The sequence below is a fragment of the Lissotriton vulgaris genome, chromosome 8 (genome assembly GCF_964263255.1).
Source record: "Lissotriton vulgaris chromosome 8, aLisVul1.2, whole genome shotgun sequence".
In the NCBI taxonomy this organism is placed as follows: domain Eukaryota; kingdom Metazoa; phylum Chordata; class Amphibia; order Caudata; family Salamandridae; genus Lissotriton; species Lissotriton vulgaris.
In genome coordinates this window covers 102074855-102093141 of record NC_141696.1, presented here as the reverse complement: position 1 = coordinate 102093141, position 18287 = coordinate 102074855, and the positions used below count along the sequence as shown (strand labels likewise).

Below are 18287 nucleotides of genomic sequence, written 5' to 3'. Positions count from 1 at the left end.
CGTTGGGCAAACAGCTTAACGTCCGTGTTAATAAGAAATATGGGCCGATAGTCAGTACAGTGGGGTGATGGCGGTTGTGACTTCGGAAGGACCACGATAGTAGCCATATCTGTCTCGGGCAGGAAGGAACCTTTCTCCAAGGCCTCGGCATACAGATCTGCCAAGCGAGGCATGAGGGCCTCACAGTATACTGCATAGTATTCCTGGGGGAGGCCGTCTGGGCCAGGAGTTTTACCAGAGGAGGTGTGAGCAATAGCCTCGTCATGCGAGAATTGGGTGGTCAAGGTCTGCTGGGGCAGTAGAGTCCAGCGGAGACAGGTGGGCACCCTCGCAACAAGCAGTTTACGGAGCCACCGTGTCGGGGTCCGGTTGGTGTAGAGCTGACAGTAGAAGGTGGCGAATGTGCCGGCCATTGCCACCGGGGATCATTGTGACGACCCCTCTTGGTCCAATATCTCTGGAATACTACGGTTCACTCTGGGATACGTGGCAAGCCTATGCAGGATTGCGTCATTTTTGTCCCCCCCAACCATAAACTCTGTTCACAGATGATCTCCACAAGAGCTTGGCGGCCTCCAGGGAGAGATGCTTGATTTCATTTCGAATATTCGTAAGGCGCCACTCTTCATCAGTATCGCCATCTGCGGAGGGGGAATGCTCGAGGCGTAGGCCCTGCGCCTCTAGAGAAGTGATGTGCAACATCTGGGCCTACCGCTGCCGTTGGACGTGGCCTTTGGCATATCCACGAATAGTAGCCTTACCAGCTTCCCACAGGGTACCTGAGGAAGGGACCGACCCAATATTGATGATGAAGTAATGCTTCAACTCCAGTCCCACTAACTTCTTGAAGCCCTTGTCATGAAGAAACAAGGCGTTCAACTGTCACATTGGGCGTGAGTAAGGGGGAGGAGCCCCTATACTAAGGAGCAGCGGGGAATGGTCGAAGATACCTCTCGGGAGTATGCGGACATCTTGGATGGTGGTGCAGTCCGTAGACAGAAGAAAAATTGCATCTATACCTGCCTGCGTCTGGTGTGCAGCAGAGGTGTGTGTGAATTGTTTAGAGTTTGGGTGCCAGATTCGCCACACATCGCAGAGGCCAAGGGATTTAGCCCAGTTTGTTAACTGTTTCGCTTGCGCCAGCCTGGAGGAGGATGGAGGGCCTGTCGAGTCGAGAAGCGGGGTGGAGATCACGTTAAAGTCGCCCCCAATCCTGTGGATTCCAGGGAGACGGTAGGCAAAAGGGCTGCAGATTGTTTTAAAGTCGTGACGAGCATCGAGAGGGTGAGGACATGGACACAAGGTTAAGGGGAGTGCCCCCATGTGTACCGCAAACGTTCACAAACGTGCCCTGTGGGTCATGAATAACTTGTGTAAGCCAAAGGGAAGGGTGCGTTTCAGTAATACAGCCACACCACAAGAACCTCGAGCGAAGCCGGAGTGCCAAACCCTATCGTAGCCGTAACGCACAAGAAAGGGGCAGTGGTCAGGTGCGTCTCTTGAAGCAGAAGCACTTTGTCAATGTGGAGATTGCTTTCTCCCATTGTAGAACCCAGTGATGCCATAGTATGACATCACTGGGAGATTCTGAAAGAATGGTCAGTTGATGAAGCTGGAGGTTGCTGTACTCTTGTGTAGCTGTACTTATACGAATAAAGACTTTTTATTCATTAACCACTGCCTCTGTGGTTACTACATTTCATGGCGACGAGGGCAACAATCTGCGCAGGGGGCAGATGACTGAGTGACCTCCACCCCTGGAAAAAAAAATGGCGTAATTTCTAAACTGTGAGTAAATTTATGATTTTACCAAGGCTTATTTGTTCTTAAAGAAGAAGATTTAAGGAAGGAACTATTTTCTGCCACTTGGATATTATAAGAAGCTGGAGTCTTGACATTGTGGCATTTAAACTGCTATTATTGGACTTTTACTCCTTTTAAAATATTTATGTCATGAATCGACGTTATTTAAACATGACTAAATAACTACGTGGAGTTCCTGTGCAAACAAAGCTTGCATCTTGTCGTTTGAGACAGATCCGGGTAGTTTAGAAATATATATATATATATATATATATATATATATATATATATATATACATATATATATATATATATATATATATATATATATATATATATATATATATATATATATATATATATACTTATGCCTTTGAATTATCGACAGCGTGAGAGCACACATCTACTGCTAAAACATTGAAAGTAAGCAGTGTAAGTGTAATGAAAATAATCTTTACTGTGCATATATTTCATTAGTTCGTCTAAGCATGAAGAGCAGTGAATATTTTAAGTTAAATGCAAATGTGGAAAGACAGTGTGATTGAAAGTAAACAACTTTGCCCAAGCACGAGGAGATCGTAAGTTAAGTGTGAGGAGAGCTGTCATCACGTGCAGTGCAATTGAAAAGTAAACAAGTTCGTCTGACTGCCAGGAAACCGGGGAGCTGTCATTGTGTGCATTCTAATTTGATGATAAACAGTTGAGCGCGAGCAGCCAAACGTGAAGGAAACCTTACGTTGTTTAAATGAACATTAAATGAACATTAAATACATGTATTTAAACGTACCCGAAATGAATATTACCATTCTGAAGACAGTACCAAGTTAAAATATGGGTTTATTCAGCAATATGGAGAAATAAAGAAACGGAGTTACAGTCCATTCTTACCAGTGTCACTGTGAGGATTCTCTCGATTGCTTCAAGTTTGTCCAGTCACACTTCCTGTACCTGTGAAAACAGAAGAAAGACTCATAAAGTGAAAACTATACACAGTGGACAAGACAAGTAATAATAATTATTTTGAATAATTATTTTAAATAATTATTTTAGATTATTATTTTAGATAGGTATTTTAGATCGTTGTTTTAGATAATTATTTTAAAATATTATTTTAATTATTTCGGTAGCTTGTTATTTTTAATTTAATTGCAGGTATGTCGGATCAGAGCATGGCTTCTCCGCCTTCATTTTTACCACTTCCTGGTGAGCCTAGTATCCCTTGGAAAAGGTGGAAGAACATTTTTACCATGTATATATTAGCTATAGGTGGAGATAAATATGTTCCATTGAGGAGACAAGCGATCCTTTTACACCATTTAGGAACAGAAGGAAGAAGGATCTATGATGACCTCCCAGAGATTTCTTTAGGAATTGGTAATGGACAGCCTGTAAATGTGTATGAAATGTCAATACAAATGCTAGGGAAACATTTTATGCCTAAACTTAGTATAGTTTTTGAGAGACATAAATTCTTCTGCCATGCACAAGCTCAAGATGAGGATATTGTGACTTATGTAGCTACGCTGCGTGGTCTAGCAGTGACGTGTGAATTCCAAAATTTAACAGAATCTTTAATTCGTGATCAAATCGTTAGATGTACCAAAAACAAAAAAGTTAAAGAAAGACTTTTATCTCTAGACCCTACACTAGATGAAGCTGTACAAATTGCCAGAAGCCTAGAGCAAACTGCTGTTTGGTTGAAAGAAATTGACGTTGGAAAAATGAATATTAAATCCTCAGAAAAAGAAGTAGTATCTTTAGATGTGGATGAAGTAGGACTAAAAAAAAATTCAAAGGCAGATGTTCCAAACGCAACTAATTTCAAGAATGAAAAAACTTCTATTACATCTTATGCACCTAATATGGTTGTGAGGAGGAAAATTACATGTTATAGGTGTGGGTGTCCTGGACACATTGCTTCCAGTCTCTCGTGTGGTGCTAGAAATGTAACATGTAGATCGTGTGGGAGAAAGGGTCATCTAGCTAAGATGTGTAGATTTAAAAATCAAAGTTCTACTGTCAAGACCATAGAAAATCTAGGAGAGATAAAAGAAGAATTGATGCTTTCTATAGATGAATGTGGAATGCCAAAAAAAGAAATAATTGTTCATGAAAACAAAGGTATAAAGATGGAAAGTACAGAGAAATTAGAGAAACCTCATTGTAAAATTATTTTTGGTGAAATTGGAATTAAGGTGTTAGCGGATTCAGGTAGTTATTCACGCTGATATCTAAAGAAGAGTACATGAAGGAATTAAAAAGGAATCTAAAAAATGTACAACATTCAGATATAAGTGCTGTGGGTTATGCTGGAAAAAAAATAAACATCGTGGGCATGGAATGGATGGACATGTTCTTTAAAAATAACAGTGTCCATGGTAGAGTAAACATAACTGAAGAGGGGTCAAATCCCATATTATTTGTAACCACCCAATCACCAATAATGATTTTCACATCTTTCACTCCTTTCCTTCTGTCATAGTCATTTTTGCTCCTTTCTTGAGACTCTCTAACTCTTTCTTCCATTACTTCTCGATCCACCCAGACCTGATCTTTCTTTTGTAACCACACAGGAGATTCTTTGGTTGCTGGTTCCCTTCCCTTTAAAGCCACAAAAGGTGATATGCCTGTAATAGAATGAGGAGTCACTCTGTGAGCCCAGATCATCTTGTCTAGCTCCTCTCTCCACTTTAAACCATTGCTCAAAGACAATTGAATATTGTCCACTATGATGCGATTAACTTGCTCAACTAATGCATTCGCTTGTGGTCTGAACAATGCCACTCTTTCATGCTTTATACCCAATCCTGTAAGAAACCTTGCCATCATACCTGAAACCAATTGGACTCCATTGTCCGTAACCAGACACTTTGGTATACCTTCTTCTAAAAATGCACTCTTCAGAAACTCAATCACTACTTCAGATGTAATATGTTCTACAGGTTTCACCAAAAACCATTTACTGTGGTAATCAACCAATACAATTAAAAATCTGCTTCTCACACCCAGTCTCTCAATTGGCCCTAGAAAATCCAACGCAAATTTTTCCCTGGGTCGATTAGGAACACCTACACAACCCAATGGTGGTTGCCGAATTACTCTAGACTTGTCACTATCAATCAATCAATCAATCATAGACATTTATAGAGCGCTCTACTTACCCGGAGGGTCTCAAGGCGCTAGGGGGGGGGGGGGGGTGGGTGCTGCTACTGCCCGAACAGCCAGGTCTTGAGCTTCTTCCTGAAGGCGAGGTGGTCTTGGGTCAGGCGCAGGTCGGTCGGGAGGGAGTTCCAGGTCTTGGCGGCCAGGTAGGAGAAGGACCTTCCTCCTGTTGTCGTTCTTCGGATGCGGGGGACGGCGGCGAGGGCGTGACTGGATGATCGGAGGTGTCGTTTGGGAGCGTAGAAGTTGATGCGGTTGTTGAGGTAGCTCGGGCCTTGATCGTGTAGGGCTTTGTGTGCGTGGGTGAGGAGACGGAAGGTGATTCTCTTGTTGACCGGGAGCCAGTGCAGGTTTCTTAGGTGTCCGGAGATGTGGCTGTGTCGTGGGATGTCGAGGATGAGTCTGGCTGAGGCGTTCTGGATCCGTTGGAGTCTCTTCTGGAGCTTGGTGGTGGTTCCGGCGTAGAGGGCGTTGCCGTAGTCCAGTCGGCTGGTGACGAGGGCCTGGGTGACAGTCTTCCTGGTCTCGGTGGGGATCCACCGGAAGATTTTCCGTAGCATGCGCAGGATGTTGAAGCACGACGAGGAGACTGCGTTGACTTGCTTGGTCATGGAGAGGGAGGAGTCCAGGATGAAGCCCAGGTTGCGTGCGTGGCCTGTCGGTTTGGGTGCAGTTCCCAGGGCGGGGGGCCACCAGGAGTCGTCCCAGGCGGAGGGCGAGGATCCCAGGATGAGGACTTCCGTCTTGTCCGAGTTCAGCTTCAGGCGGCTGGTCGACATCCACTCGGCTACTTCTTTCATTCCTTCGTGAAGGTTGGCTCTGGCGGCGGCGGGGTCGTTGGTAAGGGAGAGGATCAGCTGGGTATCGTCGGCGTAGGAGATGATGTTCAGGTTGTATTGGCGTGCGATGGCCGCGAGGGGGCTCATGTAGACGTTGAAGAGGGTTGGGCTCAGCGAGGATCCTTGGGGTACGCCGCACTATTACTATTACTGCACGCTTGGCAATCTTTTACTACCTCTTCTACTTCCCTATCCATTTCCGGCCACCAAAAATTCTGTCTTAATCTCCTTTTACACATGCTTCTCCCTAAATGTCCCTTGTGTACCAATTTGATTAATTTACTTCTTAACACCCTTGGTGGTACTACACACTTCTATATTGAGGCGTTGTGCATAGCGCAACACAGCCGTTCATCTGTGGCGGTCTAGCAGGCTATTATCATTCCAGGATAAAATATGGAGGGCAGCCTTCAGAGCTGGTGTGTCAGTCATGGTGGCTGGAGGTCGTTATCGTAGCTCATCTGACCCTGGAGAGTCGACGGCAAATGCGGGCCTGGAACAAGTGTGGCAGCGCACTGGTGGGAAGGACCATGTGTATTGGACCCCTATAGAGGTGGTTCCGAATGTCGTGTAGATGGTGGTGCAGCAAAACAATAAAGAACCATAATAAACCTTGGGAGCAAACAATCTCAGCCCCCAACAACAAAGAAAAAACCCAGTTCCAAACCCACCCCCCTTTCCCTTCCCCCGACTGTATACTTAGAAAATGGAAGCATCTGTCGACCCCCCCATTTAACTGAACCAAACTAAAACGCTCTGGTTGGTTGCATGGAGGACCCCTGCAGAAGAACGGATAAGCAATGCTTTGGCATTAAACAGTGTGAGTGAACATATGGACATACCTACAGTCAGATGCCCCCCGGTGAGGTGCTCCCCCCGATGGTGGGCATACGTCTGAGTCTGACTACATAGTCTTTAAAGGGTGGGGGTGTGGGAAAGGTCCGAGTCCACCTGGGCCAATGGTAAGGACGAGCCTGCCAAGGTCTTGATGGAGCAGTGCCTATGGCGTGGTGGAGATTCCGACTAGCTGGAGGAGTTATGAGGATCTGGAACTGCCGCACTTAAGGATCTGTGTGCTGGTGCCAGTGAGTGGCGCCCCCTGCGTGACCGCGTGTGGCGCCAGCACTGGCGTCCCAGCGACCTCTGCCCCTTGGGATGCGACTCCATGGGTTCCAAGGATGTGTCGCGCCACTGGCGGAGGGGGAGCTCCTCTGTCAGCCATGTCCATGCCGCCTGGGGTGAGTCATAGAATTGTGTCTTATTTTGAAAAATGACCCAAAGGCATGCTGGGAATTGGAGCTGATATTGTAGGCCCAGGGTCATCTTGGCTCCTTGAAGTTGAGAACTTTTAGGATAATGGGGCGGGGTGCGGCACCGGGAGGAGGTCTGGGTGCCAGGGACCTGTGGACCCTCTCTACTACAAACCATGTCGACAGGGCATCGCCAGGCATCCATGACTTAAACCAGTCTTCAACAAAGGCGGTGGCCTGGCCCGCCTCCACCCCCTCGGGGAACCCCACCAGGCGGAGGTTGTTGCGACCTACCCGGTTTTACGCATCCTCCGCACGCCTATGGAGCTTCTTGGTGAGTGCAAAGATGAGCTACTTGTTCTTTGAGTTGGGTAATATCGTCCTCGGCCGTGGATATGCAGGATTTGGCTTCTGATAGCCATGTGGTGGCGTTGCGAAGATCATGTCTAAGGAGAGATACATCTATCTTAATTTCTCCAATCTTCCCTTCAAGGACGCCTGTGAGGCTCTGATAGCCTGGAGGATAGTGTCAAGATCATTGTCTTGAGGGGGGAGACCCCCCACGGCCGACCTGGGAGGTTCCTGTTCGGAGGTGGTAAACCGGTCAATTTTGGTTTGCATGAAGGCCGGTGTAGGCTTAGGGCCCCTATCTCTCCCCATGGCCCGTGGTAGCTTTTGGTGTCACTGTGGCAGTAGAGAACCTGGGGGGATGGGAGGCCGGCATGGGGTCCACGGACCCGCAGAGTCTAAGGCCACCCATGGGCCAGACAGGAACCACCCGGTCTGAAGAGCCAACCTCACTCAGAGGCCCAACTGAAGGAGAACAACCCTTCAGAGACCAGCGTGCAGGGAATGCCCTCCGCCACCCGAGAAACTGGCTGACTTTGCCCGAGGGAGGGTCAGGCCTCACCTACCCCTCCGATCGCCATCAGGTTCCAAGGAAACCAGACTCTCCAAAGCCGGCACCGGGGGGCGCCTCATAAGTCCCCAAGAAGAGATGTAGAGGAGGGAGGGGGGCCACTGCCCGACAGTGCAGCCAATCCTTTCCCCAGAAGCCGGAAGAAACACCTCCAGACAGCGCCAGAGGGGTGCCCAGGCAGCAGGGGGGCCCAGTGCCCCCAACTCCACAGATCCGGCCTCAAGCCCCGCTCCCCAAGAAAGCACAGTCAGGCCCCTTAATCAGCCCTGTTACAGAGCAGAGGTGCAGAGGGCCCCGCCGAGCACAATGAGTGGAGACGGGCAAATTCTGACAGCCACGCTGCTGCCTGAACTGACAGCCAGTCCCCCCACTCACCCCAAGGATCATCAGCATGGCCAGCAGCTCCCTTCAATGGCCCTCCTCGCTCTCAACACCTCCTCTTCACCTGTGCCGGCCGATGTGCCGGCCGAGTTCCCGCCGGAGGCCTCACAATGCTGCTGGGTCTAAATCGGCCATGGACCGCAGGCCCACCGCGGGCCGGAGCAGCAAGCATTGCACCTCTCAGGCGCTGCCATCCGCCAACCCCCTGCAGCACCGACAATCACAGGGTTGCGCAGACGGGGACAGCCAGGCCGCAACAGGCCGCACACCACAGAAGGCCTTGCAATTGGAAACAGGGGTGGGGTGGGCCTGTGACCTGCACCTCAGCCGCCATCCGGACCGTCATCTGGACCCCCCACTCACCGCATGGATCTGCGCCGAAGCCCATGGCCAGCGGCCCCACCAGTTGCACATTCAGAAGGCTGTCCTCATCGCCTCCGCTGCCCAGGCGCTGGCCGATCCCAGGCCAGAGGCCTCGAAACACTGCCGGGCCAATCTTGCTCCCTAGCTGCGAGCCCCCTGCAGGCCAGAGGCAGCAGGCGCCGTACGGCCCCCTGGCGCGAGACAGTGCCCCGGCCCCTCTCAGCACCGCCGCTCACCCGGTGCCCCGGCCCCACTGGTTTGAGGCCACGCTAGCAAGAACAACAGGCCGCAACAGGCCGCGAGCCACGGGAGGCCACAGATACAGTGGACTGGCACCAAAACACCAGATGGAGAGCGCCACCAGATGGGGATGCCACTACGGTCAGGAAGGAGGTCTGGATCGGTGCCGATGATAGCTGGATTCGAGGCTGATGACGGAGGGGTAGGGAGCACTCTTAGAGGGCGACCGCCATCTTGACGCCTCAGGCAACGCCCTCCACCTTCATCAGTTTTAACATTTTCTCTAACCCCCCAGTGGATCCACATGGCATTTTGAGCTTGACTCCGTGAATAAGTAGTTCATGTCTCCACTTTTTCACTCACAGCCTATGCTCTGTTCTTGTGAGAATCAAGGATCTTCCGTAGAACTCCAGCACATTTCACAGCTGTATTAGTCACAATAATTACCTGAAACAGCCTCTTCCATATTTACTCAAGACAACTTTTAAGAACATGCTCCTTGATATAGATCCATTCTTCTGGTTTCAGTGAGTGCCTTTGAACTTCTTTTTTTTGCTGGTTTTGCTAAGTTCTTCTGTTGAGAGAGATTTCACAATATCAGCTAGACTGTTGCAGTGATCCAGTGCAATATCATCAGTCATTGAAGCCAGTGTAGATGAGGGAATATAAGCTAGTCTCACTGTTGACCCTATCAGCACCTCATGTGGCCAGAGACCTGTCTTGCTTCTGATACTCATGAGGACTAGAGGAAGAGCATATGCCCATTTCAGCCCAGTGCAAGCATACACTCAAGCCGGTTTGTTCCTCATGGTATTCACCTTCTCCGCTATGCCATATTTTTAGGACTATATCTACAATTGAACCTTTATTCAATTTGAAGAGCTATACAAATCAATTTTAAAATCTAATTTTCAAAATGGGCGCCTTGATCTACCTCAATAGAAGCAGGGAGGCCAAACCAAGGAATTAATTCTCTCAACAGGAGCTTAGCTACAATCATGCCTATCACATCCTAGGGTGGGGTATTCTTCAACCCATTTAGAGAATAAGCAGATGCTCACAAGAAAATATTTCTAGACATTACAAACTGGTATTTCAGTGAATTCTGCTTATAAGTCTTGTAAACGGGCCTTCTGATTTCCCAATATGATTCATTAACAATACAAGATACTTTCCTTGATTATTTATTTGGAAAACTACACAACGTCTTGTCAGGACTTGCAGGACATGTGTCCATTCTGTGCTACAAATTGCACGAGGGGTGTCCACTTTATGTGGAAAATATCATGCTACAGGGTGCCATCAGTGGTGGAAATACTGGGAGAATCGCAACCTTGACAAGAACGTATTAGGTGCTTTAATTGGAACTCCACTATAAGATGGCTGGCGCGGTGGACTCGGAGTTAATGGAACGTGTTTCTAGGCGTGATGACGTATGAGTACAAGTGAGCTTGTAGAACGCGGTCGAGCATCTGCTATTCGAACTGTCCAGAGTGAGCGTGCTTCAGAGTCTCTCGTATTGGGCGTGTCTCATGTTGCGGTGCTTGGACCGCGTCCGGTCTTATAGCTCTTCTGCAGTTTTGGGAGAAGTTAGAGTTGTGCGCGCTGCCCATTGCGCAGGTGTGTTAGGTTTGAAATTCCCATCCCTGCAACACATTCGTCCCATGCTATATTAGATTAGCAGTGCGTGGCTAAATAGATTCAATTTGTATTCATGTTATGCAACCCACTGAGTTGTAAAGGCTTCAGTTAGCAAGTGTGACTCCATTTTGCATTTCGTAATTCCTATTAGGCTGTTTAGACTAGGCCCGAGTTAGGCCTCATTGCTCATGTTGCTTGCCTCAGCAGAACACCGCATTTCATTCTCATTTTCTCTGCCGCTCAAGGCTGTTTTCTGACTTACAAATGAATAGGCCATTTTCCCTTGCCAATGCTTATCTGAATGTGTCGTTTCTGCTCCCACATTAGGAGATGCTGAGATCCATTGCCGTGGCCTTGAGGCCTTGATAACATGTGCCCAACTGGCAGGTGTTAGCTCATCCTACTGTGCCTCTTTGTTCATGTTCGGCTCAGGCCGGTAGTTTTCAATTATGGGCGTGGTTGTGGGCTTCACGAGAGGAATGATTATCCACCCTAGACTGTTGGGGGGTCAGTCCGTAGCAGATATCTTAGGGTGCAGGTCTGATTGGACTCCTCTGAAGAGTATTGCCAATAAACATGTACATTTGTATTCTCTACTGTCTGACCAACTCTTCATTCTTGGGAAGGCACAGCAGATGGTTTTAAGTAACCTGCGTGGTCCCCTATGGGCCATGTCCTTCAGGTATTGTTTGTGTTACATTGGACTGGTAATCAATCTGGAGCGTGTTGCATACCAGAGAAGGCATTAGTGACTTTCTGAGTATTTCCCTCTACATCGATGTATGCTTGGTGGACTGTGTATCGTGAGGGCTTTCCATGTGCTGCATATGTTTTAACAGTTCTGCTGTCAGTGATCTTTTGCTCATTTAAGGGTGATAAAGTGTGGCTTTGAGAATAAAATCACTGTATGTGGAGTTCCTTTGGTTTGGGTTGTTTGTCCTTTGTATTTTGGTACGATATTTTCTGCTTGTGCAAAGATTGCACAGAGTAATACAATACATTATAAGCAACCAAATAAGAATATGATGTGTACCAGATTCTACACTTTTTGATATTTTATGAGCTGATAAGGGTGGTGTGTTGTGGGCGAGTTGACAATTCTAATAAAATTAAATTTTATATGAAATCAATTCTCAGTGATTATATCCCACAGTATTTACATTAAATCATGCATGAAGAAAAGAGTTCTGTTTGAGCTTGGCAGAATTCAAGCATTGAATGTCTTTGTTTTGCAAGTCTCCCTCCCTTATTTTATTTAATTTATTTATTTTGAGAGTGTTATATAGCACTGGCTAGCCCCGAAGGTATCAGAGCGCTTTACATAAGGTTCCACAGAAATTACAATATTACACCAGTTACAAGTTACATCAGTTACTAGAAAAACATTTCAAGAGTGTAGAAGACGCAATGAATGGAACTTAGAAGGGTAAGGGGGTGGGGTAAAGGGGTAGGAGGTAGATAGGATGGGGAGACGAAGGAGAGTCTGCCCAAAGTTTGGCTGGGTAGGTGGTTAGCTATCAGTTAGCTCCCCCGGCTGTCAGCCAAACAGCTAGGTCTCAACAGGAAAGCAATTAAAGAGCAAAGAGGAGGGATAAATGGAGCATAAAGGAGAAAGGGGGTGGAGTAAAGGGGTAGGAGGGAGAATACAACGGAGAAACGAAGTAAGTTCTGTTCAAAGACCGGCTGGGTAGGTGACTGCTGAAGGGGTAGTCCACAGCCCCATCTCCTCTTTAGCCATCAAGTAGCTCCACCAAGCATCGGTCAAAAAGTTAGGTCTCCACGGTCGGAGGTAGGTTCACAGATTCCGTATCCTGATGGGTAGGCCGGATATGGGATGTGTTTGAGGGCTGGCCGATGACTGTTTTTTTTAAGAGTAGTAGCACGACGTGGTAGGGACCACTGTGGCCGGGCCCCTCTTATCTCTGGGGGTCCCCTCTTTGGGCTTCGGGTTGTCCCAGGTATGTGCCCAGATCCTTCTAAGCCCATGAAATGGTGGGTTTCCTTGAGAGGACTCATAGCGGCCATCTTAGGGTCAGGCATGGGCTGGGTGTTTCTGTGTATCACTGTGCCTGGGTCCTCCGTTCCTCATCTTAAGCCCTGTCAAGGTGCGTCAACGACTCTCTCCAGTCTCCCCCCTGCTGTGAGGGTGCCACCCACGTGATCTCCCATCAGGGGGTCCCGGCCGCCATTACAAAGTCAGGCAGGCCAAGACATGAGCTTGCCCCCCTCCCTGTCGTCGCCTTCCCTGCCCCCTTTCACTTGGCTGGTGGGAGCCCACTGCTGATGTGACCCAACGAGCCACAACAGTCCACTCACTGGCGTACCTTCCCTAATTTCCCTTCCCCGTCTAGCCACTTTGGTCCTCTGTTCTTTTATAATCTGGAGCTGCTGGTCGGTGGGCCTCTGGGGACTAGTGACCCAGAGGATCTCAGGGCATAACAGAATAGTAGACCCAAAAATTGCATGATCTTCCTGAGCAGTGCCAACCAGTATGCCGCATTAGATGATTTATATGCCATGGTAGCTGAGCTGAAGCTGGAAATCACTGCATCTCAAGCAGAGATTACAGCACCACTGTCTAGAGTGAATCAATTACAGAAAAGAATAGATGCCACTCATATGCCATTAATATCATGGAGCAGAAATGTAGGGAGCGCAAGTGACTTTAATCCTTCAGTTGTGGCAGTAACAGTTCCTTCACCTGTTCCTTTAGCACACCCTGATAAGGTTCAAGTTTTCCTTACACAAGTATAGTTGCACTTCATGCTAAGGCCTCAAGCCTTTCCCTACGCCCAATCCCAAGTTGCTTTTTTAATATCTTATTTGGCCTGGGCTATCCTTTTACTCAATGAGGATAAGATCTTATTATACCATTGGTCCAACTGCTAAGCTGAGTTTGAGAAGGTGTTTGACCGACAAACCATTACAAGTTCTGCAGACTGGGAATTGTTAGAATTACGGCAGGGCAGCAAAGACCTAGTTACTTATTTAATGCACTTTAATCGATTGGTGGATGAAACGGGGTGGCCTGAGGAGAAATGACAGCTCTCTATTATAGAGGACTGAAATATGAAATGAAAGACATATTGGCACAGATTGAAGCTCAGCCTATTACCTTATTTTCCGGCGTGTAAGACGACTTTTTAACCCTTTAAAATGTTCTCGAAAGTCGGGGTTGTCTTATACGCCGGGTGCAAAATTTTACGGTATTTATTCATGCGTTTTTATATAGCGCGGACTTTACCCGAAGGTGTCAGACCGCTTCACAATAGGAAATGGTGCGTTACAGGAGGAAAAAGTGACATGTGTGCAGGTTACAAAAGCGTACAAAGTACAAGTAGAGGTATAATATTGCAATAAATGGAGGGCACCCAAACACAAGAACTAACGTTACGTAGGGAATGGTGGCACTGTGCAAGTATCGAAAGCAAGCAAAAAGTAAGAGGTAGCAAACAGAACAAATGGCGCCGTGAATCCTACCTAGACTGCAGCTGCACACGCGCCTCCAACCGCTTGCGATGCATACTTCCCCAATTAAGTGCTGGCTCTTGCTACTTCCTGAGGTGTATTACTGTGCTGCCCCAACCGTGGGGAAGACTCCTCCTCGCCTCATGAGTATTTCTTTGAGGTTGTGTCCTCTTGTATAGGCAAAGATGGGTGTTTGTGCAAAGATGTTTCGAAAGTCAGGTTCTGTGCTTAACAGTGGCCAATGTTTCAGAATCATTTTACGAAATAGGTTGCTGGTAACGGTGTATTTCGACACAACTACCATGCGTGTGTTTTCCACTTTTGGTTTAATGTGCAGGAGTTCATTGCGGTTAACCTTCTTGCATCGGGCAGCTGCCTTATCTAAGATTTCTTTTGGGTACCCCCGAGCTTTGAATCTTTCCAATGTAAGTCTTTGTTGGTTTTCACTCTCTCCTGTGGTGGACACAATGCGTTTCACTCTTAATAGTTGCGAATATGGTAAATTGAGTTTAAGGCCAGACCGGTGAAAACTTTTGAAATGCATTGGGATAAATAACTTGATGTTATATGCATTGGATAGAGATGTCAAAGATTTTTCAACCATGAAAGCAATGTGTTGAGATAGAAAACTAACTTGCAAATACACAGTAAACTAACTGTTGTTCAAATAACTTTATTAAAAACAGACAAATGAACAAGACTGGTCTAGTCTTTCCTGCAGTGCGAGGAGGAGTCTTCCCCACGGTTGGGGGAGCACAGTAATAGACTTTAACTTAACACACGCTGTAAGGAACAGACAGTGATACCTCTTTCGCACGCCACAAACCATCACACAGGATTACCACACGTGAACTGAGCAGTGCGAATCCCACCCATTGTCTTTGTTAGTATACTTCCTGAGGTGGCCAGCCTCGGGATAGTGGTTTGCTTTTGCGAATCCCGGCAAGCAAAAACAAACATAACTCCGCTTTTAAACCTTGCCAGACCTAAGATCTGTTGTTCAAAGAAGGAAAGAATCAATCCTTGAATTACTCACTAGATCCAGTGTATCAAAACATTTTGACCTAGGTGTCTTGTTCTGGCTAAGCGCGACACTACTATTGTGCACCAAGACCTTTATGCCTGCAAGACAATGGCCACTATGTCATACAGATTGGGGAACAAATGAAAAAGTGACCATACTCCGGTTGGTTAGGCATATTATGGCGCCGTGACCCAACACTGAGCCGCAAAACGTTACCGGTACTGCACGGTACATTACATGAGGCAAAAGTGACAATCGAACAAATGGCGCCGTAGAGGTATAATGTTGCAATAACTGGAGGGCACTCAAACACAAGAACAAACGTTACGTAGGCAATGGTAGCACTGTGCAAGTATCGAAAGCAAACAAAAAGTAAGAGGTAGCAAACAGAACAAATGGCGCCGTGAATCCTACCTACACTGCAGCTGCACACGCGCCTCCAACCGCTAGTGATGCATACTTCCCCAATTAAGGCAGACGAGGCAGCAGGACGTCCGAAAACATAACGGGCAGCGCTAAAGCACCTAAGATGGCGGCCCCCACTGTGTTGCGCGTCTGACACGCGCTCCTCCACATGTGCTGATCTGGCGTCCCTCTCTCCTTCCATAAATCTCACGTTCATCGGAAGGAGAGCAGCGTCAGTACCACATGATCTCCTCATTCCATGGTCATAGAAAGGGGACTGTAGAATGTTCCCAATGGCAGTTGGACTGCGTTGGAAGTGGAGGTAGTCTTATACGGTGAGTATAGCACTAAACCTACATTTTATCAAGAAAAGTAGGGGTCGTCTTATACGCCCAGTCGTCTTATACGCCGGAAAATATGGTACTTGTTTAAATATAGTTAATCTGACTTTAGAATTAAATATTAGTTTGACAGAGCATAAAGGTGAAAAGAGGAAAATAGAAACTAAAATGTTCAATCGAACACAACCTAAACCCATGGTGGCCACTCCGGAACCAATGGAAATCGGTGGGGTTAATGGGCCATTATCCAAAGAAAAAAGAGACAATCGCTGTAAGAACGGCTTGTGTCCATTTCATTAAAGAGTGTCCCTCACAACCTAAATACAATAAACCAAATGCGTCTGAAAACTAGCAATTCTGCTGCAGAGACAGGAGTATGTTGCGGGATCTAGGGATTTATCTCATGAACAAAGTGTAGCTAACACTTTACGGGGTGCAGTGCCACATTTAATACTCAAGGCAGAAATCAAGACATTAGAACAAGGAATACAACCAATGGAGGCCATGATAGATTCTGGGACTACTGGTAATTTCATTGATTCCAAATACCTGTTGCAGTTATAAGAAGATGGTTCGGGCGGTGAATGGTATGAGGTTATCATCAGGACCCATTGCAAAACATAGTGACTTGGTTACGCTTCATTGTAAGGGCCAACAAATGCATCATAAAGAAATGATTCAGTTCGTTGTTATTAATGCTCCTCAATTTAAGTTACTTTTGGGGATGCCGTGGCTAACTCTTCAAAATCCTACCATTGATTGGAAACATCGAAGCATATAGTTCAAATCCAGCTTTTGTTGTTTAGTTTGTCACCAATTACAGGATTCAGAATCTGTTAACACACACCTGCATCATATGATAGCAACAGCAGCAGAAGAGGAGATAGTCTTGCCTGAAGAATACTCCGCTTATCTAGATGTGTTTAGCCAAGTAGTGCTGAAACCTTGCCAAAGCATTTGTCCTATGACTGTCAGATAGACCTGGTTCCAGGAGCCAAAATACTTTGAAGTCGTATATATGCACTCACTGGAAATCAACATTTACAAGAATATCTAGACATAATTTGGAGAATGGCATTAAATGTCCCTCAAAATATCCTGCAGCCTCTCCCCTGTTTTTATTTATCTCTTTAGCCACTGGGGAGTTATGTCACTGTATTGATTACAGGGCACTGAACAGGATAACGGTAAACAATCATTACTGCTTCCACTTATCTTGGTCCTCTTGGATCAGGTGAGATCTGTAACAATCTATACTTGATTAGATCCCAGAGGGGCCTAGCATCTAGTTTGCTTTAGAGAGGGGGATGAGTGGAAGATGAGTTTCCGCACCAGATTTGGCGTATATGAATACTATGTAGTACTCTTTAGGCTTTGTAATTACCCAGCGCTTTCCAATATTTTCAAAATGAGGTTTTGCAAAACTTACCTGGACCAGTTTGTAATTGTCTATGTAGACAACATTTTGATTTACTCTCAAACCGAACAGGAACACATTCAACATGTTAAAACCATCTTGGGGACATTGAGACAAGATGTTTTTTACTGAACATTGTCCCGGTGTGAATTTCTTGTATCCAAGGTGCAGTTTTTGGGGTTTATTATAACTTCCCAAGGGTTGCAGATGTTAAAAAGGAAAGTACAAGTGGTGAGGGACTGGCCGACCCCATAAAATGTCAAAGACATTCAGAAATGTTTGGGCTTTGTGAATTTCTATTGCAATTTCATTTCTTAGTTTCCTGTCATCATAGTTCCGATTACGCTGTTGATACGTACTATTGCTGTGTTTCAGTGGTCTCCGAAGTGCGAGAAAGTGTTCCTCACCCTTAAGCTAGCTTTCACTTCAGCTCCCGCTCTGGCTTACACAAAACTTTTTATAGTAGAAGTTGAAGCTTTGAACGAGGCCATAGGAGCAATTTTGTCACAAAAAAATACCAAAACAGGGCAAAAGTATCCTGTAGCCTATCTTTCAAAAAGGTTTAATGCAACAGAAGTTAGCTATATAATAGCAAAGAAAGAACTGTTGAGTATCCGCATGGCATTTAAGGAATAGCAACATTATGTGTTGGGGGCTAGATATCCAGTAACTCTATACACTGATCAATCAATCAATCAGCTTTTTTTAGCACAGTATTGTCCCCCTAGGGGTAACTGGGTGCTGTGAATGCGACATCTCCGTAGAAGAGCCAGGTTCTGAGTTACTTTTTTATATCTGCCCTGGAGGATGCTGTTCGAAGACGGAGGGGTAGGCCGTTCCAGGTCATGGTGGTGGTGTAGGAGAAGGAGCGGCCCCCGCTACGGCTGCGACGGGTACAGGGTGTTTGTGCATGGGCAAGTGAGGAGGAGCACAGGGATCTTGCGAGTAGGTGGAAGTTCAGCCGATGGTTGATGGAGGCCAGTCCTTGATCATGCAGCACTTTGTAGGTGTGCGTGAGGATCTTGAACTGGCAG

At 46.6% G+C, this 18287-nt stretch overlaps 2 protein-coding genes across 4 annotated transcripts in view; both read left to right on the top strand.

Moving 5' to 3' along the window:
* LOC147693532 (ecto-ADP-ribosyltransferase 5-like) overlaps positions 1-18287 on the top strand; it is a 486224-nt gene that overhangs the window by 303151 nt on the left and 164786 nt on the right. The window lies entirely within an intron of this gene.
* Positions 2958-4031, top strand: LOC147693533 (uncharacterized). The gene has a single exon (XM_086933571.1). The coding sequence runs from the start codon at positions 2958-2960 to the stop codon at positions 4029-4031; it is 1074 nt and encodes a 357-aa protein (XP_086789697.1).